The 13,404-nt window shown below is 43.4% G+C and overlaps 1 protein-coding gene across 1 annotated transcript in view; it reads left to right on the top strand.

Annotated features, from left to right (window-relative positions):
- The window catches only part of SLIT1 (slit guidance ligand 1), a 119,338-nt gene that overhangs the window by 21,600 nt on the left and 84,334 nt on the right, over positions 1-13,404 (top strand). The window contains exons 2-4 of the mRNA XM_053389472.1: positions 1,709-1,780; positions 2,189-2,260; positions 3,886-3,957. Coding sequence (XP_053245447.1) covers positions 1,709-1,780; positions 2,189-2,260; positions 3,886-3,957 — 216 coding nt within the window. The remainder of the gene's footprint in view (positions 1-1,708; positions 1,781-2,188; positions 2,261-3,885; positions 3,958-13,404) is intronic.

The raw sequence follows: 13,404 nt of genomic DNA, 5'->3' as shown, positions 1-13,404 counted from the left end.
CCATCCATTCAGGGTGGTCCTTCCTGGTGTCTTGGAAACGTGCTTCCCCGTTTCACCCGCACCAAGCAGTCTCATAATGAAAGGAGGCCAGCAATCTTTGTGATCGAATGGATGCAATTAGCTGCCGTTTCAGCTGGACAATGAGGTCTCTCCGAGGGATGATGCTTGCTTGTTTCATGGGCGAAGCCATATCCATAGTCTTGACCCTACGCAAGCCAGGCATACAAATTATCTGTTTGTGGAACAGTCTGGCTGAGGTGGAATTGCAAAGAAATTGTCCCAGGACCCTCCTATCTGTAGGCAGTGGGTTGAAGCTGAGAGTGGGAAGAAAAGCTGGTGCTGTGTATGTTTGCTCTGACGCATCCAAAACTCCACATTCATCACAGTTGGAAGGACAGAGAGTTGGCATTGCACACAAAGGCGCTTCCTCCAGCTATGGCAAGTAATTAGTGGTTCCCTGTTTGTCAGTCTCCTTTGCCACCACACTGGGCTAGAAAAGATATCTTTGAACACCCAGAACCCTAAATACATACCAAAAGGCCATCACTTCCACACTCTACATTACATACCTAAAGTTCCACATATTTAACGCTGTCTCAAAACAGACTCTTTGTATATCCCAGATCCCATCTAAAATCTCTCCCTGGTCTATCCAAGCTCTGGTTTGCACTCCTGCTCAAACCAGTCAGGTTTTTCCTTTCCTCTCTTCTGTTGGTGAACCTTACCAGTCCTCCCACTGGCTACTTTTGGTTCTGATTTGGGGGCTCAATTAAAAAGGGGGGTGGAGGAAAGGGAGGGGAGTAGTTTGTTTCTCATCCTCAGTAATTGTAGAACGAAACTTGAAACTGAATAACTGTAGCACAGAGACCTGAAGGTCAGAGAGGGGCATCAATGCACTACAACTTGCAGCCATGGAGCTAGCTTTTCATACCAGTGAAGAGGTAAAGGATTGAGGAGGAATATATATCCCCCGCCTGCAGTGAAGCAGGCAAGGAAAAGAGATGCTGTTGAAATGTCAGAATTCAAACCCATCTCAAGTTTGTGAAAAAGCTTCTATTTTGTTTTTTATTCCATTCATTTCATTTCTTACCTGCCCTTCACCACAAGATTCTAGCATGGGTTACAGCGCTATAACATAAAGGATTAAAATTAGTTAAAATAATTTACAGTCAAAAGAATAAGGTCCTGCCTGTCTGCCTATCTATGTGTATGTGTGCATGCATGCATGTGAAAGGCTCACAACCCCCTGCTGCTCAATAGATGAACTCTTGTGAAATATGGTGCTAACTATGTGGAAAGCATAGTAAGGTGTCCAGGACAGGTGAACTCTGTTTTGCTTGTGTGGAAATAGTACATATGAGGCTAGCACTCTTGCGTTAGGGACTACGTATCTGGCACTGAGCTGGTCCTACCATTAGGTAAAGTGCGGCGACCACCTCAGGTGGAGGTAGTGAGTGGAGGAGAGAGCTCCTCATTGCGCACATAACCTGCCCTGCAGCCTCTAAGCTAGGTTGCTGCCCTCAGGTGCATTTGAGCATACTGTCCCATCACGAGTCTTGGAATAAGATTCAGCTGCTAGTCCAGTCATAGCCTCTACATGGCGTGGCAGTGGGCAGGCGCCATTTTGTCCTCTGCCTCAGGCAGCTGAATGTGTTTTAACCATGTGTCTGCTTCCTAACTTAGAGTGTTTCTGTCCTTCACTTCACAGGGAGCTGAATGGGAACAACATCACCCGCATCCACAAAAATGACTTTGCTGGGCTGAAGCAGCTGCGAGTTCTGTGAGTGGCCTCTCCCTGCTGCCTCCAAAGTGATATTATCCTCATGTCTCCACCCCTGTTATTACTGAAGCCACGTGGGGCTGCTGTGTGTGTGTGTGTGTGCTTGTGTTCCCTTTAATTCAGAGGTGGGGGACCTTTTCCATCCCAAGGACTGCATTTCTTTCTGGGCAACCTTCTGAGGGCCACATGCCAGTAGTAGTGGGCAGGGCCAAGAGCAAAGGGGCCAAATGTATGCCTTTGTACAGTAACTTGCCTTCAACAAACACTCACACACCCTTCCCTATCCTGTGCACAGTCAGCCCAACAAAGAGGAACTCCCATCTGCTAGGATGCTGGGCTCCCTTTGTCCTCTTCCTCTTGTTTTTCCCTTCTGCTATCCCAGCTCTGATGCTCTTATTCCTTTTTCAGGCAGCTGATGGAAAACCAGATCAGCGTGGTGGAGCGAGGGGTGTTCGACGACATGAAAGAGCTGGAGCGACTGTGAGTGTCTCAGGGAACTGATCAAACTACAGAAGCTGGGGGTGGGGGAAAGTATACACACAGAGGGAAAAGATGTGTGTGTGGCACGCGGTGGTGGTGGGGCGTGTAGCAGAAACCCTGTTTTCTCTCTCCCCTCCATGCAGGCCATTCACAGGCCTAGGATCATGCACTTGGTGGGTTTCTTGGTCCTAGGAAGTTCAGAGGTGGGACTGGGCCAGGGGTGGAAAGAACAGCTCAAAAGCAGTCAGCTCCAGTACCTACACCAAGAACCAGTGCTTCTCCACCCCCACCCTCCTGCTGACACAAGCAGATGGTGTGAACACTAAGTGTTTTTACACCCAGCCCTGAACAGCCTGGCTGGCATTTACACCCAGATGCTTCCCAGTCTGTTCACCATTTCTTTCAGATCTAAAATAATTCTCAGCCAGTGTGCGTTCAACGAGGGGCAGTGTTCAAATCAACCCAAGCTGTGTCTGCCTCTTTTCCACACAACAGCTGTAAATTGTCACCTGCGAAACGTGCTTTTATTGTCTCTGAATATATCCTTCCCTTGATCTGCCACTGCCAGGGGGAAAGGGTTGTTCCAGTGCAGTTCTGGATCAGACTGGCATGCCTAGCATTGTGCAGAACATGCTACCCCTTTAATTGGCAAATGCCAGGCTAAATGGACTTTCATCAGTATAGAGATATCATACAGAAACCCCAATCTTCATCCATAAAGCATCATGGGTAATTTATTATTAGACGTTTAGGCTGCATTGCCTTTTCATTAATCTGTGGCCACTCTCTGACCTTTATCCATGTCCTGTACAAATCTGCAAACACCACATTTGGACCTCTATCTAGTTGTGTCTTGATACTTGGTCCTGATACCTTTGTATCAGTTGCCCCTTCAGATTCTTTGTTCTCCCCCTTCCTTAAAAACAATACTAAATTATATTTTAAAACACATGTAGTTTGCAATCTGAATTTAAAACCCCCCACTAAAACTGCACACATCTGTATACAGGTAGGTAGCTGTGTTGGTCTGACGCAGTCGAAATAAATAAATAAATAAATAAATAAATAAATAAATAAATAAAGTCCACTAGCTCCTTAGAGAGCAACTAAGTTTGATCTGGGTATAAGCTTTCGTGTGCATCTGAAGTGTGCATGCACACAAAAGCTTATACTCAGAACAAACTTAGTCTCTAAGGTGCTACCGGACATTTTTATTTCGACACATCTGTATAGTTTACCTGTACATTCCTACGTACTTTTGACAGGATATGTACCCCTCTTCTCTCTTGAAAATACACACTTGTACCTTTTATCACAAGTATTTTTATGTTCTTAATCTGTAAGGGTGTGCTGAAGCAAATGGAATAGTTGGCTGAAAAATATCGGTCAAGGTTTTAGGGAGGTATTCTAGTTAAGCTGTGAGATCATTGGGGCACAAAGACTACTAGTGGCAGCAACAATACCAAGTGACCTTTAAGCCCAGCTGCTATTGTTGTAGGACATATAGTAAGGTGCAGAATCTGTGGACTCCCAACTCCCATCAACCCAGGCTACCATGACCAGTGATCAGGGATGATGGGAGTCTGTGAATGCTTATGAAACTTCCTTCCCCTCTGTTTTCCTAGACGTCTGAATCGGAACCAGCTGCACACTTTGCCAGAGCTCCTTTTCCAGAATAACCAAGCATTGTCTCGGCTGTAAGTACCTGGAAATATCTTGCATATTGCTTTTGTTTTTTCTGCCCTTTTGAAGAATGATGTTGAGGGAGTGCTGCAAATCTTGTTTTTTTTAAAATAAATTTTATTAACCGGCCAATCACATCAAATCAAACCACATAAATTCCAAATTACAGAGCCGAATTTTTAAATTTTGTTGGGGGTCCCATACTTCCAGATCCGAGGAAATCTTGAATGGGAAAGCAGCAAGAAAACGGTTTTGGGTGTGGTGCACCAATTGCTGTGTACTGGAATTGGCTGATGGGGCTACCAGAACACCAAGGTGTGGATCTGCAGTGTTCCCTGAATGTGTAGAATGAGAAACGGATCACCTTTGTCCAGTCCACAACTGCCACATCTTGAGATACAGGTCACAAGAGTTTTAAGGCATGGTACAAATTGAGACTGCATGCACCCTAACCTGTTCGTAGAACAAAAATGTAGTTTTTCTCAGTCCAGAATCATTCATCCTCATCATCAACATGTCGCTTTCAGTCTTTGATTCTAGATCCTGCCATTCTCAAGAGCTGTGTGGTTACTTGATACACATTTGAAAACCCTCACCTTGATTAGGTTACCTATGCCTTTTCCTTCCTGCACATGTCCCAGGTAAATTAAGTAGGAAGTGGTGACTGCAGCCTTGGTATACACCCACCCACAGTGTTATTGGGCAGGTGTTGAAACATTCCCCCATTCATGGGTCTGCTTACATTTCTCTCCAAATGGACACACTGCATTTCAAATGGAAACAATCTGCAATGAGGTCTTGATCCCCTCTGAATTAAACCAGCTTCTCAAGCAATGTTTTTCAAGGAAGGCGGAATACGCAATAGATCTAGATTGTATGTGAACTACATAGAAGAAACAAGTACTCAGTCTCCATTGATTCTAGAATAAAATGTTGTGTGTACACAGCCTGGTATTATTGCCACCTGGGTATGGAAAGACCCGTGGGTTCTTGAGATCTTCATACATATCACTTGGAAGCTGAGGACATTATGTGTACTGGGCATTTCAAAGGTCATGTGTTGCACACAGATGACCACAATCCACCATGAACTGCAGATTTTAGGTGGACTGAATCCTGCTGAATGCCTACATAGAATAGCAGCAGAGATATGGAAGTTGATCATTGATCATTTATCTAGAAAGGTTTCCTGTAAAACAGAGGTGGGGGATATTTTTCAGCTTGAGCGCCATGTTCGTAAGAGGTTGCTTGCTGGTGCTGGACAGGACCAGAGGCAAAAAGTGGGTGGGCAAGCGGATGTGACTGTTCCCTTTGTATACAGTGGACTTCATTCCAGACATGCAGAAGTCAGAGGTTTCTGCGTCCCAAATTGCATAGGCACCATTAAGCATCCGTTTGTGTCTGTGTACACCTGTATACCCCACAAAAAAGGGCTGTGATGAGTGATGCAAGAGGGCTCTTTAGATTTTTGCTTTTCTGAGTTGATTGTGAATCTAAACATTTTGTCTCCCTAATAGAACAGACAATATATAATCACTTCTGTCCTCCCTTGCTAATTACCAAGAGCTAGGAAAGACAGAAAATGAACAACTGTGTCTTTTAAAAATAAAGATTAAAGATAAAATGTTCATGTAAAATAATGAATAAAAGGAAGTATAAAATAACATTTCCTTTGTAGACCTGCCTCCTTAAAAGCTCGTGCTAATAACTTGAAATATGCAGTTGCCCATAAAACGTGTTTATAATTATGTATTTCTTTATGGCTTCTATAAATACAAAAGTAACAATGACTTGCATAACATGTTTTCTTCTCTGTGCACCGGCAGCTGCTAACAAAACATTATCAAAATCATAGGGGGTGGGCACCTGCCAAGGCTCATTATCACATGTTGGAGGGATTCAAAAAGGGCTTCTGGCAAAGCTTTTGAGTCAGAAAAAAACACTTGCATTGTTAAAGTGTTGTGTGTGTGTGTGTGTGTGTGTGTGTGTGTGTGTATTTGTGTGTGGGCACAAACACAGAAGGTAGAAGCATTAGCAGAGATGACAGCTTGCAATAGGAGAACTACTAGTAGAAACAAATGAATTACTTAAGCTGAGTTTTTGGCTTGGAATACTTTTTGTTTTTTAGCTTTTGTAGAGGTTGGCGGATAACCATGAGTCATTTCATTTTTTCCTGTCTTATTTCCCTTCCCCATCTTCACTTATCCAGGCTTGCCTGATTTTTAAAGACCACTTTCTAGAGGCTGGTGGAAGGACTTTCAGATCTCATTTAAGAACAGAAGTTCATACAACCACAATGAAAAGATTTTAAATCATCACAAGTGTTCTTGTAAAAATTATATGCTGGTATACATTCTCCCTACCCACACAGAATGAGGGTCCTTACTGTGTCAGAGGTAGCCAATGTGATGCCTTGCAGATATGATGGGCCTACAGCTCCCATCATTCCTGGCTATTGGCTACACTGGCTGGGGCTGGTGGAAGTTGGAGTATGATAACATTGGGAAGGCGCCATCTTGTCTACCTGAGTTATAAGGGGAAGGGATGGGCTGCAGTGCATCAGAGAGTAGTTAAATTTTATCTTCATTTTGTATCCTTCACTTACGCATGGCCTTTCTAATGACATATGAGTTTCTTAGAGAGATTAAAAACTAATGAAGATCAGAAAATCAACATGCATTAGCTTCAAATGCTTACTTACATTGTTCCTTGCTGGAGGCTATGAATATGTGGCAGGGTACAGATGTCTAAAGCCATATTCTTCAGATCAAGTGTCTGAAATGGACCCCTGTCAGAGCTAAAGAAGACAAGCCATTAGACTTAACACAGTAATGTTGTCATTTCATTTTTACCCATGCAAACCAGACTCTGCAGAGTGCCTGGAATTATATTGGGAAGAGGTAAAAAGTCCAGTTGGAGAAGCCCACATGATCACAGCACAGTATCCTCAGCCAGTGGGTGGCATTCTGTGACTAGAGAAAGAGCACAGCCGTGTAAGGGAAGCAGAGGTTTCAGAGAATAAGTGTTTTCTTCCCTTCCCTCTCCCAACATTTTAAGGAGTGCCAGGTTGATTCCTGAGGAATGTCAGCTTGGCCTGGTTTGTTCGGGGCTCCAATCCCAAGAACAAGGACAGGAGGCATGTGCAGATATTTCCCACTGCTCTCCGGGACATGCTTCTCATCCAGATGCAAGACCTTAGGAATGAGTGTGAAAGGAAGTACCAAGGAGATGGTTTCCTCTGTTTTATATGTGATTATAAAAGGACAAGAGAGGGGATAGGCCTGTGCCAAGCCCCCTAAAAGGCACGGTTTCTGAGGCAGCCGTTACTATGGCAGCTGATGGCTTGATCTAGCTCATTGCCATTGACTGTCGACTTTGCTTCTTCAAGCTGTTAAACAGTTATTCACTGTTGTTGGACAGTGTGCCCCCACAACTGTGTATCCCCCCCTCCCTGAACGATGTATCCCCAAGTCATACTCAGAACAGACCCATTGAAATCATTGTCCTTGACTAAGGCAAGTGCATTGATTTCAGTGGATCAACTCTGAGAATGGCTTAGTTGGATGCAAATTTCCATAAATAAAAATGTAGACATTTGTGAGTTTGCATGAGGGGCTCCAGAGCATATGTACACACAAGTGCATACTCACAAACCCACACATAAAACCAGGGTGTCATGCTAACTATGAAGTTCTGGATGGATTAAACCCTGCAGTGCAAAGCTACTTCTTCCCTACCTGATCTGGCCTGGATGTGATTAATTTTCAACCTTATGTTAGATGCAGCAGATACACACAATATTTATATTATTTCATTATATTATATCATAAGGCATTTCAGAGAAAGGCAATGGCACACAACCCTATTTCTTGGTGACATCTGAATCAGATATGAGGCTATGCAAGCTCTGGGCCAGTGTCTGGATGCAGTGGTGGACCTGCAGGAGGCCTAATGAATTGTGTTGGAATCCTGAGAAGATGGAAACTCTTTTGGTACCCCTGGATGTATCTTTGTCCCTAGAGGCTCAAGTGTCCCCTCTGGCTAGGAGTGCCTTCTACCAGCTTCATCTGGTTCACCAGCTATGACTGTTCCTGGTCAGGGACAGCCGACTTCTGTAGTTCATATGTTGGTAACCTCAAGTCTGAATTACTAAATATGCTGTACGTGGGGCTGCCCTTGGGCCTCATCTGTGGTTGCTAAACTGCTGGTGGGGGCAGATAGGTGACAACATGTTACACTGTCGTTAAAATCTCTGCAGAAACTGCCCATCTGCTACCTAGCCAAGTTCAATGTTCTTGTATTAATTTACAAAGCTCTGAAAAACTTGAGATGAAATAGAAGAGATGGTGGCTATGGTGCCCCGTGTCAAGGAAATGGTGACGGGGGAGGTAGAGGATTCCCTCCCTTATTGTAGGGGTGGGCCAGCCATGTCTGCCTGGTTCTGAGTTTTAAAAAAATGATGTGCACGCTTAAGCCCTTGGTCTAGAATGAAGGAATTCAAGTGGTCAAATAAGCTGAGAATTGCATATACAACTTGGGGGGGGGGATTTTGTCCCTGTTTGGGGGGGGGGACAAATGTTAAGTATCATGAGCTTCCACATACCTAAGTTTCCCTTGGGTACGCTGTAACCCTTGATTTGTTTGTAGGAAGAAGCATTATCCTTTCATAGTCATTGGCACAGGGCCACTCAAATTCAGTATTGGAGGACTTTGTAATGTTTGCTGCCATGGAACAACTGTAGAACTCAACATTCATATTTCACAGTCTGATAATTTTCCAAAAAGACACACAGTTCACACTAGGAAGTGGTGTACAAGAACTGAGGCTGCCAGAAGTGTGTCTTTCAGAAATATGGGTACTTTTCTTTAGGTGTTTCGGGTATTCATAGCTCTTTGAGAACCTTTGTTCATTTGGCCATGATGCTCCCTCCCCTGGAAGGACTCCCTTGGTTGTTGTATTTCTTCCTTATTTATTGTGTTTAAGGTGCGGTATCTCTGGAATACAAAATCTTACTGATTTGAGTCGAGTTGTTACAAAAATTAGGACATCCTTGTATATGCTTTAGTCTCAGATATTAAGGATATCATAGAACAGACTTGTAAGTATGTCCCTCTCTCTCTTTTAAAAAATGCGAATAGAAAAAGAAAAACCAACACCATTAGCTCACATTAGCAAAAAATAATAAGTTGTCAGTCCTGCTTTAAACATTAATAATAATAATAATAATTTTTATTTATACCCCACCCTACCCGGTCAGAGCCGGGCTCAGGTCGGCTAACACCAGTAAAATTACAGTAAAAACATAATGGGGGGGGGACCCAATTTAAAATACAGGTTAAAATGCAATTTAAAATGCAGCCTCATTTTAAAAGTAGCCCATAGATCAAACATATATAAACAGTCCAACTAGATCCCCAAATGAGATTAATGATGATAAATGTTCAAATGTAGAAAAGGCTTTGAGTATGTGTGTCTTCATGTGTGGTGCATTATTTGCCTTTTGGCATTTCAGGCCTGGTGGCAACACCAGTGCATTAGCTGATGTATATTTAGCTGGACCCCGTGTCTTAGGTGCTGTGGGAAATTTAAGTTCACTCACTGAACTTGAGTGAGTCACTTTGTGAGTGAGTCACTTTGGAAAGAAGGATGCCAGGGATGCTGTAGGCAGTGGCCTGTGGAGAAACACTGCGCAGTTCGCTGGCTGGTCACAGAGTAGCTTCCCCACATCTATCACATCTCGTCTCCCACTTTCAGGACATAGGCTCAACCAGTCAGAGAAACCAAATGTATAAGCTGTGCAACAGCATGCCCACAGTCTGGTAATGGTACCTCTTTAAAATTAAGTTACAGACATTGCTATAGGTCTTGGGTCATATATGTGTGTGGAAATGGCACACAAGTATATGCTGGCTGGAACTAATGCTGCATCAAGGTCACCTCTGGCTTTTACATTAGAAATAAAACAATTAAGATAATTATTGTAGAGCAGAATTCTGCCCCCTCCCTTAATCGGCTCTGTCTTTAATGCCATCCTTGTAAACCCAAATCTCATCAACAGAAGATGGATGTGGGAGGGAGGAATGTTTAGGAGACTCCCTCATATTTCCTTCCTTTGTTGGCCAAGAGGTAAAACAGCTAGACAGAGGCAAGGGGGAGTGGATGGTAGGGGAGGGGTCCTAGTCTTAGAAGATCTGGCTCTTCACAGTTTCTGACCATTTCACACATCACCTTTAGTTCCTTGTCACATTTTAAGCTTTGTGTTGTTCTTTTACAGAGAACAACTATATTGGAACTTCTATATTGACTTCTCCTGACTACACGGAGAGTATCCATGCCTTTAATTGAATGTTTCTGCAAGTATTTGTTGTTGGTGTGGAAATTCTCCTTGGAATTGGGACGGTCATAAGGACAAGCTGTCCAACATATTAGAGCTGGGCAGGGAGAAAAGCAACGTCCTACATAGACCGTGGTAAAGAAAATGAGCAGTGAGCCCAGAAATTCATTAGTTTAGCACACAACGCAGCTATGAATATATTGGGTGATGTTAAGCAGGCCACTACAATATTCCAAGTTTGAAACACTACTGTCCCCCAACTCACATTTATAATATGAGGAGGATAATACTGACCCCGATGTGCTGCCAGACTCAAAGCCTGGAGTGACTCCTTGTGTTCTGACTTTCAGTGAGTTGTGTATGGAGTTCTCCTCTGATGTTTACTCCTGTCTCCTCTCCTATGGATCATTCCAGCCTTAATATCCTGTACTAGTCATAAAATGCCTTCTGCCGTTTATTGTTTTCTCCTATAACACAAATAGTATTTTCCCACCATGACGATGATGAATTTGGTTAGGGTGAAACCGAGCCTGGTGCATTTAAATCAACTCTGAGCACTAGCAGGAATGACATCCACTAGCAGGAATGACAACTGCGGTTACCATGCCTTGCCTGGGAAATCTTGGTCGCACAGCTGGAAGTGGTGTCACCCTACAAGCCAGCTGTCCTCCCATGCCCTTTACGAGTCTCGTTTTAGAGGATGGCCCTTTATTCCTCACACTCTCTGTGAATACAAAGGATGCCCCCTTTTCCAGTTATGAATGTTTCTCAAGGCTATTATTAAGTGGCAAACAAGCTGGTTTGACTGTAACAGTTTCCCTCAAGAAACCTTTGGGGTGTTCTTGAAGAATTCCCAGCATCTATACAAAATTACATTTCACAGGAGAAATCATGATAGTTCAAAACCTGTTGAGATTTGTAATGTAATCTTAATGATCACTTTTGCAAATGACATTTTTTAAAAAATATCAGTCCTAGGCAGTGTTTTTTTTCTGGGGGGGGGATTCAGGGGAACATATACCCCTAAACATTTTGTGAATCTAAGTTTGGCCTCAATATGAGTAGGAAAATGAGAGTACCCCTAAACATATTTTTTAAAGAAAAAAAGCACTGGTCCTAGGTATGTGGCTCCCATTAGTTGAAGTCTGCTCTAAGCCTTTGGCCTGTAATTGTGATTGTTTGCCAGGTAGGCAGGTTGAGAGGGTGTGTTGTGGCAGTGGAGAATTTCTCTCTCTCCACCTCATGGACCTTTGTGTAAAAGGACTAAGACTTCAGTCAACTACCCACTTACCAGAACTCAATGGGACTTCCTTCCAAGGGGGCATTTCCAGGTGAGTCTTTTAAAAGAGGGCCCCGTGGAACATGTGTACTCTGTATCCATGAGGCCTCTTTTAAAGGACTCACCCTGTATAAGGCTGTACCACTGTGGGGGAGCAGGCTGTGTCAACTAATGGGCAAGACAGTGGTGTGTTTAGATTAAAGGAAAAGTTTCAGTGGGAAAAGCACAGTGTGGAAAGAAGATGGTGTTTGGGGGAAATGATCTGAGGCAGGACTCAAGTCATCAGCTCCAAGGAAGGGTACCTGCTAATGCTGATCAGTAACCTGCATTTGAACTCAGAATTCACCAGTCTGCATGTCTGGATTTGGATATGAACATGTCTTTTTGGGTATTCTTTCTACAAGGCATATTTCATCTAGTGCTAATGCCCATGTGGGTTGCACAGATTTTTCCATGTGAACTTTTGTGTACGTTCATCTCCGCATATGCATGAATGCTTTGAATTGAACTCTGCGCTAGTGGACTGTGCTTGATGAGGTGTATTTACCCGATGTTGCCGTTCCCTCCCCTCAATTATTTTTTCCCTTCCCTCCTTAAGTTCTGAAAACCTGAGGTCCATTGTGGGCATGCATGAAGGCATTTGTTTTTGTGTTTTCATCTATACTTTAATTTTTATTTTATTTTTTAGATACAGGTTTTCCAACATACCAGACTTGCCCAAAATACTGGGTTACAGTTTTTTGTTTCGTTGTTTTCTTTTGTTGTTTTGTTTTGTTTTGTTTTGCTTTGCTTTGCTTTGCTTTGTTTATGTGTGCATGTGTATGTTCAGCTTGACCTGGCCCCACCAGTAACCCACCCTCTCTGAGTTCTGGAAACCTGAAGTCCGTTGTGGGCGTGCACACAGGTATCATGGGTACAAAATAGTGGGTTAAATAATACAAAGAAAATATATGTGTGTCCTGACCAGCCCCAGCAACAGCCTACAAAGGAGTGACTCACCAACAGGGGGTTTGGTGATAGGTGACGGAAAACACCCTAGCCACACAATGTGCTTCCATACATCCACAGTTGGGTAACATGCAATTTTATGTTGGATTTCCCTCCTTAGGAAAATCCAAATTAAATGGGGTGGGGTGGGGAGAGTATGGACTACTACTTGAATAAGAGCAACGTTGTATGGATGACGCAAAAGATATGGACACGTGGGGTGCATCAAATCCACTTTAAACTGTTGTTTGGACACAGCCAGAGAGTCCTATAGCACTATAAAGACTTGTCGTTTTCCATGGCTCAGACTATCATGGCTGCCTCTCCCGAAGTTGCTCTTTCCTAACTGCTGTTGCATCACTGACTATCTTCATGGTTTATGTGTGGTATAGTTTTGATTTAGGTCCCTCATTCCCTTTAAGATGGCATATATAGGTCTACGGTATTTTGTCCCCGCAGGAAACCTGTGAGATAGGTTAGGCTGAGAGGTGGTGATTTATCAAAGGTGTCCTTAAACCCATGCTCTTTGTCCTCTGGAGAGTATCTCATTAAGTAGCCTTGGTGCCTGAAAATGGTGCTTAGTTGATATTTTGCTGGAGAGCACCTGACCTTGCTGACCCTGCCTCAAATGGGGTTTAATTAAACTGTCAGCACTGGACGGAGGAACAAAGGGCCAGTCCTCCCCCACTTCCCCCCAGTCTCACACTAGCAGGAGGGCAGTGTCACTGTGAAAATGAAGAGCTGTTAAAAATGAATCTTGTTTCCCATCAAGGAAAATTACCAAGGCGGGAAGGTGACCTTGGCAATCATGCAGCCAAATACATTTCCATCACTCTCCTCCTTGCTATGCATATAGTTGG

Source organism: Podarcis raffonei, chromosome 5 (genome assembly GCF_027172205.1).
Source record: "Podarcis raffonei isolate rPodRaf1 chromosome 5, rPodRaf1.pri, whole genome shotgun sequence".
Classification (NCBI taxonomy): Eukaryota; Metazoa; Chordata; class Lepidosauria; order Squamata; family Lacertidae; genus Podarcis; species Podarcis raffonei.
This window is presented reverse-complemented; position numbering and strand designations above follow the sequence as displayed.